We start from the raw sequence: 24,381 nt of genomic DNA, 5'->3' as shown, positions 1-24,381 counted from the left end.
ATGCTGTTGATATGCTTGGGTTATACTTAGACATGCCGTGAAAAAAGAAACTGAAAACAAAAAAACAGATAAATAAATAAATACAGCAATGGCTTCTTAAAACAAGAAACATTCTAGTTTTAAAATATCTTAGAATAATGAGGTATAAAATTATACAATTTTAAAACTAGTTTAAAACCATTATAATGTTTAAACAATTATTCGTAACACAGCAGAAGCTCGCATGTTATTTTAGCGACATAAGCTCGCTAACGACAAATATCTAATTTTAGAGAGTTTTATATCTGCACATCAGTTTCTGGAAGAGACTACGTTCAATATTTATTTTGTTTTGTTCACTAGTGTTCTTTCGAGGGCTTCACAGAACATATTGCTTTAAACTGAGATTAAATTAAACAACGACGGACTCTACTTAGTTATCAGGTGACTCATAATTATGCTGCAAAATACTTTATGTTAGCCCCTCTCACAGATACAGAAACGCTTTCGCTTTTAAAAGAAAAAAAAAGACACGAAGAGTCGTTTGGCGAAGCAGTTCTTTTAGAAGAGCCGAGTCACATGATATGGATCTCGAAAATGAGCCGCAATTCCCACTGTTAAGCCATTAGGTTATAAAAAAAAAAAGGTTTCGAGGTCTTACTGGAAAGAATTGAGAGCCACTTAGGTTTTTATGTTGAGTGTCATCTATACACGTCGAGACCAAGAAGTGCTGCAGGTTAGCAGGTGTGGGAAGCTGTGCAGCCAGCAGCGCGGATGTTGCTCAGTGATGCTCAGTGTTGCTCAGTGATGCTCAGTGTTGCTCAGTGTTGCTCAGTGTTGCTCAGTGTTGCTCAGTGTTGCTCAGTGATGCTCAGTGATGTTCAGTAAATCAGGACACAGCTGGATGAACTGGCCGCGCTGCTGAGTGGAAGAGCTAAGCTAACGATGGGCAGCGGATTATCGCTCTAGCTGGGATTCAGTCTTCCTGTAAACGGAAAAGAATCGTTAATGAAGCGGCATGGAGGTTAAAAATGACATTATTTGCAGCCCGGAGTCACACACTGATTTATTGCCCATCCACAGAGAGGTATCACTAGCTTGCTCTATCCGTGGAACGACGACGCTCGTGACGGCCGTCCACCTCAGCAGACTGGTCGGGATCTGGTGATGGTGTCGCTCGGTGCCCTAATCGGGACAGAGCTCCCACTCTGCTTTAGAAACCATGAAAAGCCGTGAGTATCAGCAGATCGACCCGAAGGCGCTGCCGACGCCCAGCCAGAGCTCCCCGCCTCACCAACACCTGGCTGTCGGCGGTGACGGGAGGAAGGAGCCGATGACACCCAGGAGAAAGTGGGAAGTTTTCCCCGGGAAGAACCGCTTCTTCTGCGATGGACGGATTATGATGGCCCGTCAGAGTGGGGTCTTTCCCCTCACGCTGGGCCTTATCCTCGTCACGAGCGGGTTATTTTTCATATTTGAGTGAGTTGTGTTTTCCACTCTGTTCCGTACATTTAAAGCGACTGAAGTTTGGTCAAATTAATCTGACGTCTAAAGAGCGCACATCATTATCAGAGTTTATTTTGTTTCAATAACAAACATTTACTCTGGATCAGAGGTTTTCAAAGTATGAAAGGGTGAGCCCCCCTCCAAGGAGCACAATGCCTGCTGCGCCCCCCCCAATAATCAACCCACACACAAACAAATGCCACTACCAAACACCTTCTAATTGCTTTTATTTTAGAACCATCTCATCTTTTAAAATGACACTTTATCTGAATGAAATTTAACACATGAACATTTTAAAAACATTTCCTCCCATTTTAATTATTTTATCAGGGCCTTTGTATGGCAAATATGCCCTTTTTTCATTTTTCTAATGATAAGAACAACCCCAAACTCATTTTTCAACCGTTTTCTCAAACAAACGTTACATCTGAGATTCTGAGTTTAATGTTTGAGATACCAACAGTGTTTTCACATCTTAACAAAAACATTTTGATCAGATCTTTGGAACACATCTGTAAATGTTGCACATTTCCTTGAAATTAAAAAATAAATCAAAAACCTAAACAGTTGCAAAATCGTGGAGCTCTTTTTGTGGCTCATCTAAACAATTTATCTGGAGCTAAAAGAGCGTGCTGTATGAAAGAGCGGAGGCATACAAAGGAAAAAACAATTACGCACGCTATGCGCACCCTTTCGTTTTCTATCACAGTCCTGAATCATGTGTAACTCATTTTATTTATGATTTTAACTAAATTGGCAACATGGCAACACATTGGCAACATTACTGTTCAGCTCACCTTAGTTTTAGTGGGAACAACGTGCTTGTGCTTTTGATGCGCGAATCCGGTTAAGCTTCTTTTCCGGTTTATTTTTTCCCTCGCACCGCGCCTCCCCTAAAGTGCTCTGGCGCCCCCTAGGGGAGGCGCGCCTCACACTTTGAAAACCGCCGCTCTAGATCATTTTCCCTCCTAAAGCGAAGTATCACGTGCCCTTTCCTGTGGTGACATCGCACCAGGAGTTATTTTGATCTTCTTTTTTTTTTTTTTGCAAGTTTTTAATCAAAGTATTTTTGTTTGTTTGTTTGTTTGTTTTCCATAAAGCTGCAGGAAATTGTTGTATTCATAAGTAAAAACACTGCATGGGTTTCAGGGAGACTGAACAGAAATAAAACATGTTTTAGAAAGAAGATTGTCCAGAAAACTCGGGAAATACAACGAAAAATCTTCAAAGGAAGCAAATTTCACCAAACTGCAAACACTATTTAATTGGTTCTGATCTGATCTGTCCTGTGAGTCATGGGTGTTTGCGATAAATTGCGATTTTCAAACATTGTTTTTGGTCGTGCTTACAGGTCTAATACAAATTGTGAAATTCAGACAATATTAGCAATATGAGGTCAAATTGATCGTTGTCCATACTGATAAAAAATATGACATCGAATGATTAAAAATAATTATATTCCAGACTGACTTTTGCTGCAAGAAAAAAGTATCCTGATGCCAGTGCCTCAAAAAAAGAAAAAAAAAAAAAGGATATGCACTACATGCAAATAGGGGCGCTGCGCTGCAGGGGGCGCCAATATTTCTAGTCACATTTTCTGTATTTAACAGCTGTTTGTGCATGTGTAAATGATGTGATGTGATCAATAACAGAGGCCCATACCTATAATGTAATGTCTGCATACACCTCAAAACACAATGTTGTGCCTCTGCTTGATGCAGTAAACCAGTGGAATGTCATGAGTTGCGGGTGTTGAGGTGGTGAGGCAAACGCTGTAGACCCAGGTAAGAATGAATAGTGATTTTAATAGTGCATAAACACAGTCCAGCAACGGGCAGCACGGCCGAGCAGAAGCCAGGGCTCGACGCCGGTAGCAACCGTTAACACGACTGGAACACAAAGGACTGAACGCACATTAGACGCTGAATTGACAAGGACCCGACGAGGAACAAGGAACACAGGTGGAGTTAAATACTCAGCGGGTAATCACAGAACGAGACCTGGGAACAATCAAGGGGAAGACAGGACAACACGAAGACTCGGGGACAGAGAAAACTCTAAATAAATACACAGAAAACACAGAACATGACAAGGAAGGGGCTGACTTAATGCCATTAGAATTATAGAAATGCGTTTCACACTCGTAGACAGATTTTTTCCTCATTGGGAACCTTATTTGGACTCCGTCAAACCTAAAATCTTCAGGGATTCGCTTAAGTTAATGTACTGGTTATTTTACAGTACATTAAAATACTGCTAACATAAAATACTGGTTATTTTATGTTAGCTCTTTGAAGTTTTCTATAAAGTAATGTTGAAATCTCGTCACATCTTGTTGCCATGAACTCAATATCGTGTCTTGTCTAGGGAGTCCTGGGTGTCGTTACACCAATAATCAAAAGTCACTCATCTTTCATAAGCCTGCCATAATAAACAATAAATCGAGTAGCCAATTAATTTCATGTTAAATTAAAATAAGCTTGATAACTTCCATTCCGATGATCAATGGATTTTGAAGGGCTGTTTTGTTCAGAGACTTCATGACCATTTTATTTATCGTTTCAGTTGTGTGTGGCTTTTATTTTATTTTTAAGCATTGTTTTTGGCTGTTGTGTTTTATTGTGGATACTTAAAATGTCTTCCAGTTTCAGTGTTAAGTGCTCTTAACAAGATAAAAGTTTAGCGAATTTGCATTATTATGCCATTATCAACAAAACACGTGCAAATGGTCTAAAAACAACAGAATTATTGTTTTTCGCAATAACTTCTGGAACGATTTATCAACAAGCAAAATTTGATATCACGACAGGCCTGATCGTACCTTGTATTCATCCCTCAGCTCATATGCCTCTTGTGATGTCATCAACCCAAACACATAGAAAGCAGAATAATCTGTTTTTTCTTTAATGTGCTTTTCCAGGACTTTTGATTTTGACTACCCCTCCAAACAAATTCTATAATTCATTATGTATTTATTGACAGTGTGCATTTGTTAGTGAAAAAAAATACACCAAAGAACAACAACTTTAAAGAAGAAGTCTGAAACCATCTCTTATGATTTACACTTCTTAAATTTGAGTCGTTTTGAATTATTAAACCACCCGCACATGCCTGAAATGTGAGAGGTCCTTCATTTTTTTCTACCAAAGTGAAACTGCACCCAGAGATTACGTACTTCCTGCTTCTTCCCTTCAAATGATGATGCTTCTCCTGGCTGCCACCAGTGTTGTAAACCAACTCTAAGCAATTCAGTAACAAAACAAACGCTGCTATTCTCTCTGCGACCACATGGTGGAAAGTGTGTTCTGTCTCACAGGGCTTCAGACGGTAATTAAAAGCCAGAGTTATTAAATGAGAGCAGATCATCTGTAAGTCACAGTGCTGATCCGTTTCCAGCTCTGGTTGAGGTCAGTCTCTTTATAATCCCTCCTCTCCCTCTGTGTGTGTGTCTGATTGTCACAGCTGCCCGTTCCTGGTCAAACACCTGACCAGATGTATTCCTGCTGTCGGAGGGGCCCTGTTTGTGTTCGTGCTCATCACGCTGCTCCAGACCAGTTTCACCGACCCCGGCATCCTGCCTCGAGCCACTCCAGAGGAGGCCGCGGACATAGAGAGACAGATTGGTAAGAAACGAAGTCTCTTGGATCTTTAGCGGCCTCTTGACACATCGCCGCCTTTAGATGAACAGTTTATGCTGTCAAATATGGAGGACGTTTGGCACAATGGCTTTTAAGTGGCTTCCTAAGGCGTCATAAATGTCAAGTCAACTTCATATACAGCTGTTTAATTGCAATGTTAAATTATTCAGCCCTCTTCCAGTTTCTTTGCTCCATGCTCTTCACATGTGTTAGTAGTTCTCCAGTTTGTTGTCAAAAACCCCCAAAGTTCTGTTCCTGTGCGCCTCGGAGCCTCCTACACAGGACCAAAGTTTAGCCAGCAGTGATGTAAGATGGCTATCTTATTCAACTGTGCTACTTTTGTTCAAGTTATTTTAAGATTATGCCACAAGCGGGAAACTTTTACTCAGAAATTTAAGCTATGTTCATTCATTTTCTTTCATTTCTTTACATAGTCAGTCCCTCCAGGATGCAATGTTTTAGTTGCGGCTTAAAATGACTGAATTTGTGGCACCTTTTTACAAAAGTTATGGTCAAAGTTGCAATTTTCTTAATACTTTGTTTTTGCCTTAAGATGGTCTTACAAAAGAGTGAAAATTGTTACACCCAACCTTCCCAAAAAAGACAGGATTTTACCATGGTTAATGTTTAAAGTGCAAATACCATTTACAAGTTCTTGAAATAGAAATAGCATCTTATACAGGTAAAATCATGTTCTGAAGAAGGGTCAAAGTGCAAAAGAAGAATTCCATATCGATCATTCAGGTTAACATGAACTGTTTACGGGGTAGAAACAAATCAAGCAGAATATATTATGGTTTTTGCAGAAAATGAAAAGGATAAATATTACCATTTTAGCGTCACACATGCTTTCATCACTCAGCTTCGGCTTTCAAGAGACGTCATGAAACAAGAAGTTAAATTAGTCGGGGGTTCAGGGGGATGGTGAATAACCTGAGCCAAGATTGGTCTGACCAATCTTTTCTGTGATTGGTCAGAAAAGAAGGGAAAACAGAAAACATGAAGGCGATTGGTCGGATTTGCAGAGAAGTTGCGACGACTGGTGAAAATTGCAAGCCCACTAAGAATTTTGTCAATGATGAATGAATTTACCTAAAATCTTTTTGGGTTTTGGATCTATGATGAATAACATCCCTTACAAAAAACGAAAAGAAAGAACAACAACAGACAAACATAATCAGACAACTTTATTTGCTTGATTTTAGTTTTGTACTATTGCCTCGATGATTTTGGCCCACGTGACAGAAAGTCCGGACTCCCTGTTCTAGGAGGGAAAGAACCATGAGGTGACAAGGAGCAAGAACTCTAACTTTTTGTATCCATATCAGTACGTATCCCCAGGAAGAGGTCTGATCAGCTGTGTAAGGGCATCTGATGTGAGTTGGGGCATCAAAGAGAATCATGTTAAAAAAAAAAGCGATGCCTCTCTCCATAGATGACACGGGGAACACCAGCTATCGGCCTCCGCCGCGCACCAAGGAGGTCCTCATCAACCAGCAGGTGATCAAGCTCAAGTACTGCTTCACCTGCAAGATGTTCCGGCCTCCTCGCACGTCCCACTGCAGCCTGTGTGACAACTGTGTGGGTGAGCTGTGGATACACTCGCTAGACACCACGAGACATTTTATCAGCTGTCTATAACAAAAGAGGGTTCACAGTGTTGGATCGAGCACGGCTCCACATGTTCCGTTAACAGAGAGCATGTTCTGGAAGGTTGATGTGGGCTGTTCTCGTACTTTTCCAGTCAAATCTCATCACATTTTCCTGAACTCGCAGAGCGTTTCGACCATCACTGTCCTTGGGTGGGGAACTGTGTCGGAAAGCGCAACTACCGGTTCTTCTACAGCTTCATCGTGTCCCTGTCTCTCCTGACGGCATTCATCTTCGGATGTGTGACCACACATCTGGCTTTGAGTAAGAGCGACTTTTTCTTTCTTCAGCCGTCTGGAATCCCACGAACACCACCTGAATGGAGGACTCTCTGGTCTCACATTGGCACCATATGACACGATTCACTTTCCAACATACAGTAGATCATTGTTACCTAGAATGGGGAAGATGTGAATCCAGCACTAGCAATGGCCCAGCCATGAACTGTAAGAACATGTTGATATCTGTGCATGATTTAGGGTTTCAGTTTTGAAGGAGTGGTGTTAAGTATGTTCTAGGTACATACATAACACCACAATCAAGTAACTGTTACCTTCAGTTGTTATAAAAATGCTCTATATATCAATCATTATGTGAAAAGAAATATGACTTTGTAATTTGAGAATTGGGGCTCTGTCTCTTTAAGAAGACCTTACTCCTTCCAACCCTCCACTTTCAGCTCATCATCTCAACAAGCTTCTCATTAACAACAGTTCTTAGGAGCTAAAATGAACAATGTCAGAATTTTTAATGTACCGCTCCAATTTCTCGAAGACAGCATCTTGACAACCTTGCAAATGCAACTAAAAGACATCCTGCAGTCACATGGGCTCTCTTTGAAAAGCTAAAATTGCTTGGGATACAAACACCCATTGACACCATTAATAGTTTCATTAATGTTCCTGATTCATCTCATGTCGCCCCCATTAAATAAAGTCTTACCATCATTTTAGTTCATTAAAAGTGAATTACTTCTGGCAGTTTTACAGCTCTAATCGTTGTGAACACATGGTAAGAGCAGTAGGCAGGCAGTGAAGAGACTAGTTAAAAGCAGGGACGGATTACTGAACTTAACTGGGATTTATGGCCAGGGCCCCAGGAGCTCAGGGACCCCTAAAGCCTCGGGCTCCGCCCAAAGAATCTAATGTAATTCAGGCTCACGTTAGGTTTGTTCATGTCCTGTCAGAATGTTGTCTGTTTGCATTCACACAATTCACCAGAATCTTAACATTTAAGGGGATTTTTTTCAACATGTTCTCCCAGGGCTTATGCTTAGACCGCCTCTTGGCAACATCTATGTTATACACAAAAACCATCTGGGCCCAGGAGCCCGCAAACCCAGAAACCACCCGAGGGTTAAAAGGGTTATTTTTATATACTATTCTGTGTTATGTGTAAAAGTGCGTTGCCTCCTGGGCGTGGAAAAAAGTTCAGGCTCAGGATTATTTTCCACTATCAGGTCTGTGAATACAATAGTTTGTGCTTTTTGTTTTAGGGGCCAAAGGAGGAAAGGGCCTGATGTTTGCCCTTCAGGAGAGTCCTGGCAGATATCCTTTCGTGGGGTTTCATTTTCCCTGCCATCTGTTTCATGCTGACTCAACTGATGATAAGTCAGTAAAGCTGGAAAAGGCTGTATAAAATCTTCTGATTCCTACGTTCGGATAGTTTCATCTTTTATGACTCAGAATCTGACACAATGTTAAATCATGACCAGCTTCAATAAGTAAATCAGTTACGGCATTTATGTACCAAAGAAAAGGAAACTCCTCAGTGGATCATTTGAACCTCCTATGACGTTTTCCTTGACCCACTCGTTTACTGCAGTGGAGTTGGCTATATGCTTCTTCTCAGTCTGGTCTATCTTGGGCCTCTCGGGCTTCCATACATACCTTGTTGCTTCCAATCTGACCACCAATGAAGACGTAAGTACACTAAACATCAGAGTATGTGCTATTGCTCAGTGTGAGGGGATGAAAGTTAGACTAGTGCAAATGTCAATATAACAAAAATAATAACAAATGTAAAACTGTGGTTTCAGGCATTTGATTTGAGTGTTTTCCATGTTTGGATAAATAGGAAAAGATTTTTACATTTCCATTTATTTTTCCATATCCCTTTGGTCTAAATTGTGACCATACATACTTTCTTTACTCCTCTGTTTGTTATTTCCTGAATTTCTTTCATTCTTTGTCTCTTTCATCCCTCTCTTGTGGCCAACTTGCCTTTCCTTCCTTTCTCCTGTCCTTCTACATCCAATCCTTTCTTCCTCTCTTCTCCCATCATTCATTAACATTGTCTGTTATTGTTTGCTTGTTTTTTCTTTCGTCTTTAATTTTTCATTTTATTCCTCTGCTCCTTGAAGGTTTTGTTTGTTATGTTTTTGTAATGTTTTATTTGTTAGCGAATTGACAGAAAAGTGGGTAACGAAAGAGGGGGTGAAGGCCGGGACTCGAACCTGTGACGTCCGCATCGAGGACTAAGGCCTCCATATGTGGGTTGAGCTTACCCCCAGTCAGTCATTGACTTTTGCAGTTTGCCAAGTGTAGACATAAAATCCTAGGGAACAGGACTTCTACAGCCTGTGATCTCTACACCGGGTGGATTTAGTTTTGGCAGCAGAGATGCCAAAAGCTCATAGACACAGATGTGGGATGTGAAATTGTGGGTGTAGTTGTTACGTAATGTAAACCATTATAATATCTGCTTAAAATAAATGACTAGTGTGTAACCATGTATTTTTATGTATTTTTCAGATTAAAGGCTCCTGGTCGGGGAAGAGTGGAGACGCTGTAACCAACCCATACAGTCATAAAAACATTTTTATTAACTGCTGTTCAGTTCTCTGTGCGCCCATGCCACCCAGGTCAGTCTCTAAAGCTTCAAAGATGGTTGAACTGACATTATTTGTATTAAATCCTTGTCAGGATGCAGGATTTGCTAAAGTAGTATTTTTTGGAGAGGTTATAAAAAAACTCTCTAATTCTTAGTTTTATAGTTTCCATTTGGTCATTTAGCGGTTTGCTGTTTGCAGCTTGAGCTGTCAGCCAGCAAATTAAATGTATTTCTATAGACAGCGCAGTGTGGTCGAGCAATCCACACCTGATGCAGCATCCTGTTGATCGTTCATATTATGATGAGGTTAGATTAGATCAGTGGATTCATAACTCATAACTAACATCATAACTAACAAATAATTAACAAATAATTAACGCTGTGGCGTTAATTATTTGGTGTTGTGATGGACCGAGTTAAAAACAGGAGGAGTCACAGGACATATTAGAAAAATAGGGTTTTTTATTTCAACCCAAAGATTATAAATGACAAAGATAAACTGAGCTCATAAAAGAGGTCAAAGAAACAAAACTGAACTCAGGCAAAACATGTAAACAAACTGGCTGCACAAACAAACATAACTGACCTAACAAAGAAATGACACACAGGGGTTTATATACTGGCTGATCAGACCAATTAAGACACAATAGGGGTAACTAAACAGAATACAATTACAAATAACACAAAACAAATAATAGTACAGCTAAGTTTGGCTAAACTAAAGACCCAAAACTGAAAATCAAAAATATTAAACTTTAAATACTAATATTTACTTAAATACAAAACTTATCTAAAGAAAGAAACTACAAATTCCCCCTGCCAGCAGGAACTAGTGGTGCAGTCCAATCAGCATGTAAGCCTGCTGAGCCCTGGCCCCCATCCTTTGTCTGGCAACTCCAAGGCAGGTAAGAACCGGTGGGAAACAAACAGAATTAATCTTAAGCAAACAAAATTAACTTTAAGTTGATATAAATACATATGCTAACTAAATGTGCGCGCTAACAAATAGAACAAATGCATTCAAATCAACTAATAAATGTTTTTATTGAAACTAAAGTGTTGTTGTGTTTATATGAAAAATAAACTGTGCATAAAAAAAGAGTTACTGACATCAGAGTGTGGCCATGGATTTGGCCATCAGGTGTTTAATTCTTCAAAAAAAGAGGGCTTGTTCAATTATTTTAGTCTCTTGAAAGCCACAGCTTGCCAAATCAACAGTGACTTCAATGTCGCCTTAATAAGCCAATAATTTTCATATTACATCACTACTCTGGCATTTGGTAAATAAAAAATAGTTTTGATGAACCTTACTGACCTAAAAAAGGAGAAAGTTTAGTCTGATAAAATGTCAGACAAGGAGGATAAAAAAGTTTCATACAGCGTACGTAAACATCTGGTTTCCTCTCTCAATCTTCCCGTTCGGAGCGTTTTTCTTTGTTCCGTACACATCTTCACCAGAACGTATTCCTTACTAAGAATACCCACGATACAAGAGGTTTACTCTAAAATGGAAAATGCACTTAACCCTAATTAGTTTCTTTTTTCTTTCTGGTTTTAAAGCTTGATCGACAGACGAGGCTTCCTGCCCGCGGATGAGCCAGCCAGGGCGCGCGGCGTGGACTTGGAGCTGCCCAATCCAAACACTAAAAGTGATAGAAACGTGGTAGGAGGATCATCCATCTGGTCCTTGACTTGCAGGAATCTTCCGCTGATTTTTCCCTGCTCCTGAATCAACCCAAACCTGCAGCCCTGCCTGTGTGAAGCCTTGCTGCCTGCTGTTGTCCCAAAGCGGTCTCTGTCTGTCTGTCTGTCTTCCAGTGTCCTGTGGAGGTTCCTCCCCTCTGTGCTGTATTCAAACTGCTGTCACTAGTCAATATTCATCGGGATTTCAACTGGATGTGGGCTTGATGCTTCTCTACAGTCTTATTATCAACGGCAGCCACTTGTATTTCAGCCAGACTTGCGTCATAGAAAGGCACTGTTTGTCACTTAGTAAATGCACAGAAGTTGCTGTACTTCATTGTTCCTGATGGTTGTTTAAAATCCTTCTGTAGCTGGGTTTCCATTACAGATGCTTGTAAAACTTTGTCAGGATACCGTTAATGTAGAAAAAACACAATTCTGCAACTGCGGTGTTTCCATTTATGAAGAAACGCAATTACAATCACATGTGAATAAGTTTGTTCACGCGATGTCACTGGAAAACATGCTGTGACGTCATCCTCTGACGACTTCCTGTCGCCTTCTTCTTCGTGGTTTGCGCGGCAACATCTGGCTGTTCGTCATGTGACTCGTGTGATGCAAAAAAAAAAATTGTATTTCCATTGCAGTTTTGCGAAATAAAAGAAATTCCATACAGCCAAAAAACCTCATCTCGTAGTTGTGCCAAAACGTTTTTGGTTTTTTTTCTGCAATGGCCGTGTTTCCATTAAGCAAATTCATTTTCGAAACGTCAAATTGTGTAATTATATTGTCAATGGAAACCCTGCTATTGTGTATTTTAATTGTTTGGAGTATTTTCAGAAAGTTCAGGCATCGTAAGAAGGGAAAACTTTAGCTTCCTTTGTTGTTTCCTTGTTCTAACAGATCAGAGGTGGATACAAAAGGATTTCTGAGGCTTGTTAGGAACTTTTGTTTATAGTAGTTTCTGCACCTTAGGCACAGTTTCAGTCTACTTTGGTATCAGACAGCTGCTTTTTGGCATTTGAAGGTGGGCTTTTGTTTACGGTAGAGGAACGCCTTTCAAGCCATTTCTGTAGTTTTTTTCCCTGTTGTGGTTGAGTGAATGTACTGTCCCTTGCAGAAGTATTCACATCCCCGAGGCATTTTCACATTTCCTTGTGCTACAATACAACCACAAATAATGTATTTAATTGGGAGTTTATGTGATAAACCAACACCACAGAAAACATGTAAAGTGGAAGGGAAAAAAATACCTGGTTTTCAACTTTTTTACAAATACAAATCCAGAAAGCTCACTCTCTTATTTTGATGTTCTTAAATAAAATCTAGCACAATTATTCAACATTTGCCTTATTAGAGTATGCAGTAGAGGTGTGTGATGCAGCATATTTTTGTATCAATCCAATATCAAGTGACTACAGTGTCATCGATATCAATACCAATAACTTTTACTTGAGCTTGATATGTCATCAGACTTCTGACTGTTAGACGTTTTTGTGTTGTTTTTTTTAATTATGCTTTTTAAAACCTACGATAGAATTTAAATAAAGTTTATAAGTGTCTACAAAATACTTTAATGACATATTTACATCATACAGAAAATGTAAATAAAGTTAGTTTGATAAACTTCATTTGATTACATGTCACAAATTAGCAAATTTTTTAAGCTGAAGCTTCTTTTTTATTGTAGAAACGAAAATCATTTATGTGCGTTGTTTTCTAAATAAAGTGCGGACATCAGAGCAAGTCACAGCAAAAAAAATTTTTGAAGTAGAGTTGAGAAACTACAATACAAAAACAAAAAAACATTTCAAGAGGGAGTCCTAAACTAAAGTATTGAGCTTACCGTCGATACCGATACTGATACCGATATTTTACATCACAACCTTCGTACCAGGTTTAGTCCCCATTTTGTTTGTACTCCACCGTTATAAGTGAGACCCCAGACCTGTCACATTCCTTCTATGCTCCCCTCCCCGTTCCGTTGGTCCTTCCTCACCGTTCAGACTAAACATTTCCACCATGCAGCTGACCTTCGGTCCACACCTGGTTTGTGTGTCTTCAGCAGCGCCCCAACTCACTGTTGTGTCTGTGGTGTGTCTCTGTGCCTGTATCCCATTTCCATCGTCAGGAGGAGTCGTGTCTGGACTTTGCAGTGTCCTGCGCTGGCTAATAAGCTGCTTTTAGAGCAGAAATGACGAGACTTGAGCATGGTAAGCATGTTCAGATAGAGGGAGGGGAAGCATGTTGATCCGGTACCTGTTGATGTCTCTCTGTGTTTCCCCGGCTGCCCTGCATGCTTGTCCACCAGCAATCCATGAATAGGAGCATGAACCTTCAGCATTTTACATGTTGCACTGTAAAAGTATTTGCCCCTTCACAGGTTTCTTCTGTTTTGCTTTTTTGCTCCAAGACAAAATCTTATCTGTCAGACAACATTGGACAAATGAAACCAAAATGTAGCTTTTTGGCCTAGACAAAAGCTCAATTTTGTCTCAAAGTTTCTGCCTCCATGTGTATGTAGATACACTCCCAACCACCAAGCTCTACCCAGGTGGCAAGATGCAGCACTCTTCTCATTAGGAGACAGTCTTGGACCTTGCTGGACACTCTTGGACATCCTTAAGTCATCTTACCTGCATAAGAACCCTTTACCTTAAATTTCTGTGCGCTCATTTTGACATTCTGGCACAACCGATACCAATGCAAGAAGACAGTGATGTCAGGCTTTCCATCCGTCCGTCCGTCCGTCCACCTGCCCCCACGCCCACCCTCTTGCCCACCCACTTATATGATATGAGGTCAGGTTGTGGATGTAGCAGCCTAAGCAGTGAGACCCAGACATCCCTCTCTCCAGTCACTTGGTCCAACTCCTTCATGCCAGCCGAGAAACATAGTCTCTCCAGTGTGTCCTGGGTCTTCCTTTGGTTCTCCTCCAGGTGGGATGTGCCCACCTGAAGGAGACCCAGGTGGGCTCTTGGACGCCTTCTATAAGTATGGAGTCCAAGAGGTGTCCTAACCAGATGCCCAAACCACCTCCACTAGCTCCTCTCGATGTAGAGAAGCAGTGGCTCGACTCTGTGTCCCTCCAGGATGTTCAAGCTTCTCACCCGATATTAAGCTGGTGACCATAGATGAGAGCAGGCAGTCAACCGTTGATTTGCCTTTTGACTCTACTCTTTCTTCACCACAACAGGCCGGCATAACACCCATATCACTGCAGAGGCAGTGGCAATCTACCTTTCGATCAACCGCACTATTTTTCCTTCATTCATGAACAAGAACACAAGATACTTAAACTCCTTCACTTGAGGTAGGACGTTTTCCCTGACCTGCTGAAGGCACTCTACCCTTTTCCAACTCAAGACCATGTCCTCAGATTTGGAGGCACTGATCCTCATCAGTTCACACTGAGCTATGAACCGCTCCAGTGAAAGTTGTAGATCACAACATGATGAAGCCAACAGAACCAAATCATCAGCAAAGAGCAGAGACACAATCCTGAGGCCACCAAAATGGATTCCCACAACACCTAGAAATTTTGTCCATAAAATCTATGAAGAGAATCAGTGACAAAGAGTAACTTTAGTCCAACTCTCACCAGAAACAGACAAGACTTGCAGTGTGAACCAAGTTCTGACAGCGGTCCTACAGAGACCTAACTGCCCGTATTAACCCTCTGGTGCATAGCGGTCACTACAGTGGACAGCTGTTTAGAAGTCATTGTCTCCTAAATGCAGTGGCTTCTACGGTGGTATTGCATATCAGTCCTTAGAATGCTCTCTACTGCTCCCCTCCACTGAGGTTAATTCAGTGGCAAGTTGTTGTAACTACAAGTTAATGTCATCGGAGTCCAAGATGGCCGGCAGACAGACACAGTCAATGACCACTCCTGGAATATCCTCTCAATCCTTCTATTCTCGGAGAATCCTAGAGGTAAAAAAAATATGCTGACATGCAGGAGCATCTAGGTAACAATATTATTAACTTAGTTTGGAAAATTTTATTTCACGTAAGTAGGAAATTGCGATTAACCATGTGTCCACCACAGTGGACATCATGCATTGCTGACTATATTTTTAACATGAGTCATGTAGTTGATTTATCTTTCATTATAACTGTTTTGCTTGCAATTAAATTCATTTTGAGTATATCTATGTTAATTTTAAAAATATAATTTTTTATGCAGATCATTTGTAGTTTGTATTACTAAAATTATAATTTTCTCATACTTTTAGACCACAAGTGCAGCAAAGAATAAGGAACACTATAGAATAGTCGAGGAAATTCCCTCTGACTCCTCTGATGATGAGTATAGTGACAGCAGTGATGAGGAATGGCTGCCAGAGAACACTAGAAATATTGGAGATACGGATGATGAAGGAGATGCAGACAGTCAGGATGCTGAAAGTCAAGATGATGAGGGCCAGGATGATGAAGGACAGGATGCAGATGGAGGTCAGCAAGATGAGGGAGCTGAGGAAAATGTCCACATGGTACCTGCTCAGAGAAATGTTCACAAGGGCCATACCTGCACTCAACCCCGCAAATATGTCTGGAAAGTCCAAGACAATAACTTTGATGGAGACTTTCCACCTTTTCTAGGAGAAAGTAGAGTAAATGTTGATGGAAGAGAACCAATTGATTTCTTTAGGTATTTGTTTCCCTTAGATCTCATTGATGTGATAGTGCATAACACCAACATGTATGCGCTGCAGAAAGGGAAAGAAAATCTGGCAGTGACAAGGGAAGAAATGCAAATTTTTCTAGGGATCAACATGGTCATGGGGTACATTCGGTATCCTAGGACACGGATGTACTGGTCCAGTGAGGAAGGCCTTCGTCTTGGAATAATTGCAGATGCTATGTCTGTAAACAGATATGAGCAAATTCTGCGTCATCTGCACTTTGTGGATAACTATACCCACCAGCCAGCAAACACAGACAGGCTCTTTAAATTAGCACCAGTGCTAAGTACACTTCAGAAAACATTCCTGATGGCAGCAAACCCTGAAGAATTCCAATCAATTGATGAGCAAATCATTCCCTTCAAAGGCCAACTGTCAATCAAGCAATACATACCCAAAAAGCCCAAACCCTGGGGTGTGAAAGTGTGGGTCAGGGCAGGGTCCTCAGGTTATATGTACAAATTTGAAATATACCAGGGCTCAGCAATTAGGGGTCAGAGCAGTAGTTTGGGAATGGCTGGAGATGTTGTGATGCGCCTTTGTGATGACATAAAGCACAAAAACCACAAGGTGTTTTTTGACAACTTCTTCTGCAGCATTCCACTCCTTGAGGCCTTGCAAGACCTTGGCATCTATGGCACAGGTACATGCAGAACAAACAGATTGAAAGGAGCAAGTCAGAAACTTAAGAGTGAAAAACAACTGAAAAAAGAAGGCAGAGGAGCCTGCTCTGTTGTCAGCACAAACAGTAACATCACTGTCACACGTTGGCTTGACAGCTCAGTCATCCACATGGCATCGACCTGTGCAGGTCAGTCCCCTGAAGACACGGCCCAAAGATGGCTGAAGAAAGAACAAGCCAAGATCAGTGTCCAAAGACCCTACTCGGTGGCCCTTTATAACCAACACATGGGTGGGGTGGATCTCGTTGACCAGTGTGTGGCAATGTATCCCCACAGACGTAGAAACAAGCGGTGGTACATCAGAGTGTTCTTTCATTTTTTGGATGTGACGGTTGTAAATGCCTGGCGACTCTACCTGATGTCTGGGTTGGAAAAGATGAATCTCCTTATCTTCAAAGCTTCTGTGGCCCGTGCACTGATCAATTCTGGCTCTGGTCAGCAAAAAAGAAAAGGAAGACCCAGTGGAGCCCCACCTCCAGCAAAGTGCAGAGCAGTGACCAAAGTACCCAGTGAAGTCAGGTTCAGCGCAGGAAATCACTGGCCCGAGCTCACTCAAGTCAAAAATGCAAACAGATGCCACGATGCTGCATGCACAAGGAAGACCAAATACATCTGCATGCAGTGCCATGTGGCACTGTGCCCTGGATGCTTTGCCAATTTTCATATAGCCTAGGAGTTAGGAAAATGAGTTAGGAGAGAAGTTAGAAGAGGAGTTGTTTGATGAAGATTGTTCTCTTGGTTTGGATTAACAGAAGGGCTATAGAATGTTAGAGTGTATGAAAGCATGTTCAAGTGCTTTTCAAAGCCCACAATGGAATATGAGGTCATGGATTTATGATCAAACTCAGATGAAATTATTCTTCAGTTAAGTTCATACTGTTCTATGTTGAGTGCTGAATCGCATGTAGTCCACTGTAGTGGACATTTCTGTAACTTCCTGGAAAAATAACATTTTTGAAAAAAAAAGTTTACATTTGTTTTTTCATGCCCTAAGAAGAGTAAAAACACATTTAAAAAAAATCTTGACTCAGGGATTCATAATTCATGCATCAGAGGGTTAAAATTAGGTCTCTATTTTCTGCAAACTAATTTATTGCTATGTTGTTTGTCCTGTAAGTTTTGCTGGCTTTTGCCTTCATTCTTAACTTTTGTTTCCATCCCCCTCCACAGTGCGTACAGGGACCTAAAGGTTTGCTGGAGTCGGCGGCTCTCACTCCTCTTCTGGCCACCTCGTGTCCTCAGGGGAAACCTCAGACAGCTCTTCCTTGCCCAGAAAGCATCTCGGCTCTGAACTCCGACCCCTCCCTGGAGCTCTCCCAGAGATGTGGCGGCACCCACCACAACTCCAAGACCTATGGGAGCACTTCTCCTCCGCTCCCCACCAAGAGTCGCTTGCACAAGCACAAACGAGCCTCTTCACATACTCCCAGCCCCACCTTTGACGACCACTTTACCCCTTCCTCCCATGACGGGAACCATCGCTCTGCCGCCAGGGGCCACCGAGGAGCCAAGTTTGCCACACTGCAGTGACTGACTCCGATTATATATGGGTTCAGAAAGCATATTATACACTTAAGCTTTAAGATGTCACAAGAGCAGAAATGGAGGCATGTCTGGGGTTTTAATGGCTCTTAGGTTAAGCTGCATATCTAGCAGAAGGGTGGTTCTATGTTCAAGGCGTTTCTCAGAGGAGTGATTGAACCTGTTTTGACCTTTGCCCCTTCTAGGACCAACAAACGTGGATTTATTCTAAATGAATGCAACAAGAGTTATCTACTGCCAGTAAGAAATGAACTGCTTACAACCTTTTAAGTGAACCTCCCTTCAAAATGCCCCCACCGTCATGGCAAACCGTTTTAACATAAAATCTGTTTGATTCCAGATATCTGAAATTCTTTTTATGACCAGACATATTTTTAAATCATGATATCGCTAATTATCTTCTTTGGGTTTTTTTTTTTTAGATGAAATACCTTTTTGAGACATCTCTAATTACATCCTGACTAGTGTATACAATTAATTTGTAAAGGAGCTTTAATTCAAGATAACTAAAAGTAATCTTTTTAAATGATTGACATCTGAAACATATATTTCAGATATGAACAATTAAATTATTACTAGTCCAAAAATAAATTTAAGCTGTCTCACTTTTTGTTCTGACCAGTCATAATTGTAATTAAAGATATTTTTGAATGACAACATAATTCCAGATATCTTAAATGTAGTTTTAGATATAAAAATTCACTAGTGCAATTTAAATTCCAGGTATTTTGAAAGCAAATAATAATAAGACAAAAATACATTTTAAATATCTAGAACTATAATTTCGACTAGTTAAAATTCCTTTTAAGATATTTCCAAATGAATCAGAGATGTCTTTAATTGGACAGCTTTTCTAATTCAGATACCTTGAATTAGCATTTTTTACAGTCAAAATGACAGATTTATGTAGCATTTTGACATTTCAATATTACAATGAAAAAAAAAGGTTGACAGAAGCACGTTTTTCTGTTCAAAGCCATTTTTGCGTGCATTGTGTTACTTGGAGGAGAATATAGAAAATTCTTTGCAGATTTCTGAAGCAGTCTTCAAGTTAACAATTTTTGTTGTTGTTGCGTTTTCCGCATATCCTGTAAATATTTTTGAACTGAACTGAATACCACTGAACCCTTTCTGTGTTATGGTATTTTCTGCCAATTTTCTGCCGGCACCTTTTTGGACAGCTCAATGGCACCACAAGGGGGTTTTCTAAATTAATTCAAAATTGATTAAGAAATCTAAAAATGTAATTCTGACTGAATTACAGTCAAACAGTCATTTGACTGTAATCCCTTACAGCTACTTTACGGATGCGTGACATTTGAGATATTGTGAAAGGTATTTTGACTCGTCAAACCAAAATTAAAGATATCTTGAAATATTATTCTTATTAGGCAGATGTCGTAAATTGGGGATAATTAAAATGTAGTTGTGTGTAGTCAAAAGGCATTTTTAGACATCTGGGGTGTAATTATTGATAGTCAGACAAACCTGATTTTATGCTATAGAACCAAACCTGCCATAGTGTCATTTTCTTTGGGTTCCAACTTAAATGGTAACTGATGACAGCTGAATTGGAAATTAGCTTGGAATTGATCTGCTAACCTCTGCTCTGATTTCTTTCCTTCGTTTTCAGGTTTTATGTTGACCACCATTAATCTCCTCGTACCTATGATAAACATCCAGCTGGCTTATAGAGGTCTGCGAGTCAGAATAATGTCAGTCATAGTTCATTTTGATGCTACCTGGCTGTTTTGTTGAAAATTGTGAATATAGCACGACGTGAGTTTTTTGTGGATTTTCCCTTTAAGCTTGCTGGGTTAGATGTGTCTTATCAGCTGCACTGGACCCCTTCAGTGCTACACAAATGACAGAGAATGCAACTGCATGGTCATAACTAAACATGTATTTTATTGTATAAGAACGTCTTTATTTACATCTCTTAAAACATGAAAGCACCTTTTAAGTAGAGCCAAAGCAGCTCAGACCCATCAATTTGTTATCATCCCCTTTTACAAATACCTGCTTGCACTTTCAACTCTGGTCTATCAAAAACAAAACCTGTTCCTGACACTTATCTCTTAAATAATTTGATTTTGTGTCTTTTAACAGATCTGTTTTATGTTTTCCCGGAGAGATTGGTTCTCAGGTTGTAAAATTGTACTTTTGCTCTCTTGAAAAGCAAGTTTTATGCGACACTGTACGATGGCAATAGCTGCACAAAAATGCAATGACCCCATTGGTCATGTTGGCACAATAAGCTGTTGAGACACATGCATGAACTTCTCTCTTCGTCTGTGTTGAAAGCCCCATCTCAGCACCTTCAGTGTGAATGAAAGCAACGCATTCAGAAGTAGAAATGTAATGTTTCCTTTTTGTATGAACTGTGGGCTTATTTAAGCCAATGTTCCTCTTCCAATAAAAGCAAGGAAAGCAAACTGCAGTTCAATGAATCTGCCTTTTATGTTAGCATAGTACTAAATATTTACCACCAGATGGCAGCAGTAAACCAATCCTGTAAGGGAACAGGCATGGAACATGTAGATTGTTAAGGCATTTAAACCTCTGGGCATCCAGATGTTTGAACCTTTCTGTTTGATTTTTAAAATAAAATAGATCATCATTTTTTTCTCCTGTTCCAGGAACCTGTACAATAAGTCTCAACAAAACACTGTCTGGAGTTCTAACTGTACCCAGTTAGAGAACATGGGTCTTATCTTGGATGGCTCAGAAGAAAAGTGAGAGTCTGACCTTGATTGCAGGATGGACTGTATGAAACCAGGCAACGAGTGGCAGCGTCCACCAACACAAACTTTATTGGATTGCACAAATTGATGATGGTTGAACAAAGTTAGGTGTTTCTTATGCTGTAAAAACATATAAAAGTAAAAATATTGTGCAAAAGAGCTGTGTTTCCAATCATAATAATAGATCCAAGAGGAATGTTCTAGAACAGGGATCTTCCTCAGAGGTGTGGTGCCCTGCAGGATTGAGACGTGTCTCCGCTTCCACACAGCTGAGTCAAATAATCAGGTCGTTAGCAGGACTCTAGAGAGCTTGACTGCACTGAGGTTGTAATTCAATTATTTGATTGAAGCTTGTTGAACTGGGGACACATCCAAAAGTTTCTGGACACCAGCCCTCAAGGCCTGGATTTGGGGACCCCTGCTCTAGGAAGTCTGAGTCAGCATATAGCTCAGTGCTCATCATCTTGAGCCAGAAGATCTTTGTCATCCCTGAAATCACATTCCCTCCTGATTCTCCCATTTGCAAAATTTTGTATCAGCACCAATGCATCCATCGTGCAGAATTACACTCAGGTGTCACAACCAGTGAGATGCACAAATAGACACTAGGTGGTGCAAGAGCACCTGCCATTGTTCCCTTTTAGGAAATAAAATGGCCCCTTTTTTAAATTATTTTTTTTACAGTGTATAATGTGAGGTCAATTTCTGGATACAAAAGCCTATATTACTGGTGCCGCAAATTTTTTAAATTTTTCGTGACAACACTCCTCTCTCTGCCCCCATGTCCCAAACACACACGCATGATGTGCCTCTTTCAGTGTGAACGCAGAGCAGGCAGTTTGACTCAGGAGCGCGCTGTGTGCACCTCTTCTCTCCTGTCCTTCTCTGTCAGGTAGAACCCTTCCCTGGTGATGGGTGGCTAACCATCCAGGTACCAAACAAAACGCCTCCTAAACCTCAGAAGCAATAGCCAAGACTACTGGCCTCAAGTCTGTGCAAGCTGAGCTACTAATCAGCGGCATACCATTCCTGACTACACCGTCCACGGCTGCCACCAGCTGCCAGGACAATGTTTAAAATGTAGCTTTTAGATTTAATCAGAAGAAAATACTTATCCACCCACCTCAGGCCTATTAAGCCCTCGCTACGCCTCCAGATTATGGTTCCTCAGCTTCCAGAAACAGCTGCAGTTCAGCTGTCAGCCCCAGAAACAGTAGAAGCTCCTCCCCAGCTAAATGAGTGCAATCTGGAGCACTTTCTATGGGGACAGGACAGATTTTTTTTAACTTTTTAATACTGGCCAATGGCATCCTATAGGACAACTTCCACTCCGTGATCCATCCTTACTATTACCATCAGAATACCATCCAACTTCTCCACTCCTTGACCCGACGTCCTCCTCTGTCTTAAATCTTCGCCACATTGGTATCAAGGTACTTCGGTCCCCGTTTCTTTTCCTTCAGCTGCAGCAGCAGGATTTCAGCCGCCCAAAGTGGCTGCTCAGCTGCCCAACGCAGGTGGCAGTAGAACCAGCAGCCTCTCAACTGGCAGCAGCTCAGCAGTCTTTGAGGAGCTCTACCAGGGGCCCTAAACTGCAGAACTTCCTGGTGGACCTTAGCCTCTTTAGAGCCTACACAGGTTCCAGCATGTAAAACTTCCTTGTAGTTTCCGTTCTCTAGGGCCCCTCCAAGGCTTTCCTCATCTCCAGGGCTCCTGAGCTCCATTGCGGGTCCTCAGATCCTAGGCTACACTTGGAGACCTACTCTCCACTTGGCTGGCCTTCAAGATTCCTCAGTCGTCAACATAGTCTCCAGGCTTCCTCAATCACTGCCTAGATTGGTCTCAAGGCTTCCTTCACCGATGTCCTCAACACCATCGTATTCGTCCTCCACTGTTGACCTCTAGGAGGGTCCCTTCTCCCTCCATGGATAGTCATCACCTGAATTCATCGTCTTCCACCAGTGGCCATCTGACTTTCTCCCCAGCTGGCCTTCAGACAACCTGAATAGCCAGCCAGCAGTCTCCATGCTGCGCCGTCAAACTTCAGACTCAGAATTCCTTTGTCGCTGGTCACCGAGGTTCCAGCACCAGTGCCACAGATCTACAGTCTCCAAGCTCCTCTGTTGTTGCCATCCTCCATAGACCATTGACACTGCTGGCTATCAAGGTTTGTGGCATCATATTCAAGATGATGTTGAGGCTGGAATTACTGGAATTCAATAAAGGGTGTGAATACTTTATGTTAATGGGAAGTCTGGAGACCGTGCCAATTTTTTATAAATTTCCAAAAATCTTTTCATGCTGTCATAGTAACAGGGTATTTGTGTGTAGAACTTAGTAGAACGATTGTTTTGCTGCATTTTGGAATAAAGCTGTATTGTAACAAAATGTGAAAAAAAAAAAAAAGAAGTGCTGTGAATACTTTCCAGATGCACCGCATATAGTTGAAGCATAGTTGTTTGGAGTTTTTCAGAAACTGCAGGATTTGTACACACAACTCTCTTTTAGGTTTTGGTCAGAGAAAAGGAAAAACACATTCAACAAAAATACTTTGTTGATGAGGTCAGAGGTCAGAAAACAGTGTGCTGTTGTCAGGGAGGATCCCTACTCTCCCCCTAATAAGTGGGACATTTGTCTGGGCTTCAGGTTGAAACTTTTCATCACCCTACATTCAGCGTTCATTCTATGGCACTGATAACATATAATCAATGTGACTTACACTCATTTAGAATCAGAGGCATTGAGCACTTGGGTTTTTTGGAACATCAAAGGTAAATTTACAGACGGGTTTAAAGATTTCCAATCTTAACAGACGATACTTGACGGACATAGATTTTAATGTCTTTACTTCGTCTAGTTTGCATAGCTGGTGTCTTTTTAGCTCTCACAGAGATCAAAATTTCAAACATCAATCACAAATAAGCAGAGAGAAGAGTTGACAAACTGAGAGGAAGCTGGCCTTGAACCACAGCCAGTCACCTCTGGCTCTGGCACACCGAGTCCAAACGGGAAATACGTCTGAATGCCTCATCTTTCTCTGAGTTAACCTGAGGCAGTAGGTTAACTGTGTTGATGCCATAGTTCATTGGTGGAGGTGGGAGTGTGGAGGGTTCAGTTTACAACATTCAACACTGTATTGTGACAAAAAGGTTTTGGGTGTCCTTCGATCCATCCCGTAATACTTTAACACCTACGAGGAAATGAGAAGCTGGCAGAGCAAAACTTGTCTCTAGCAAAACCTCTCACAGTGACTGCACAATGAATCTTACGATCACTTGAAAAATGAGCAAGAGTGTAAATGTTGTGCGTGATCGAACTGCAACAACATCATGAGAAACGTTCTGTTTTCCCGTAGTGTGTATTCCTGTGCGAACGATACCTTCCTGGAATAGCCTTACACAGCTATTCTGCTTTGTCATCTGAAGAACATTTTCTT

At 41.0% G+C, this 24,381-nt stretch overlaps 1 protein-coding gene across 2 annotated transcripts; it reads left to right on the top strand.

Annotated features, from left to right (window-relative positions):
* The first annotated feature begins 958 nt into the window (after positions 1-958).
* Positions 959-20,641, top strand: LOC116731750 (palmitoyltransferase ZDHHC18-like). Of its 2 annotated transcripts, XM_032581583.1 has the most exons (9): positions 959-1,458; positions 4,948-5,108; positions 6,559-6,708; positions 6,900-7,037; positions 8,269-8,320; positions 8,593-8,695; positions 9,527-9,636; positions 11,166-11,268; positions 17,830-20,641. In XM_032581583.1, exons 1-9 carry the CDS (start codon positions 1,202-1,204, stop codon positions 18,187-18,189), a joined length of 1,434 nt encoding a protein of 477 aa, XP_032437474.1. In that variant the 5' UTR covers positions 959-1,201; the 3' UTR covers positions 18,190-20,641. The 2 variants fall into 2 exon arrangements, with proteins under 2 accessions (XP_032437474.1, XP_032437475.1); XM_032581584.1 differs by lacking the exon at positions 6,900-7,037.
* The last annotated feature ends 3,740 nt before the right edge of the window (positions 20,642-24,381 follow it).

The sequence above is a fragment of the Xiphophorus hellerii genome, chromosome 13 (assembly GCF_003331165.1).
Source record: "Xiphophorus hellerii strain 12219 chromosome 13, Xiphophorus_hellerii-4.1, whole genome shotgun sequence".
NCBI lineage: Eukaryota > Metazoa > Chordata > Actinopteri > Cyprinodontiformes > Poeciliidae > Xiphophorus > Xiphophorus hellerii.
This window is presented reverse-complemented; position numbering and strand designations above follow the sequence as displayed.

Excerpts from the sequence above, each read along its gene's own strand:
- LOC116731750 (XM_032581583.1), top strand. The coding sequence starts at position 1,202 with ATGAAAAGCCGTGAGTATCAGCAGATCGACCCGAAGGCGCTGCCGACG. Across the intron at positions 1,459-4,947 it reads GGGTTATTTTTCATATTTGA|CTGCCCGTTCCTGGTCAAAC; the intron begins GTGAGTTGTGTT and ends TGATTGTCACAG. Across the intron at positions 9,637-11,165 it reads TGTGCGCCCATGCCACCCAG|CTTGATCGACAGACGAGGCT; the intron begins GTCAGTCTCTAA and ends CTGGTTTTAAAG.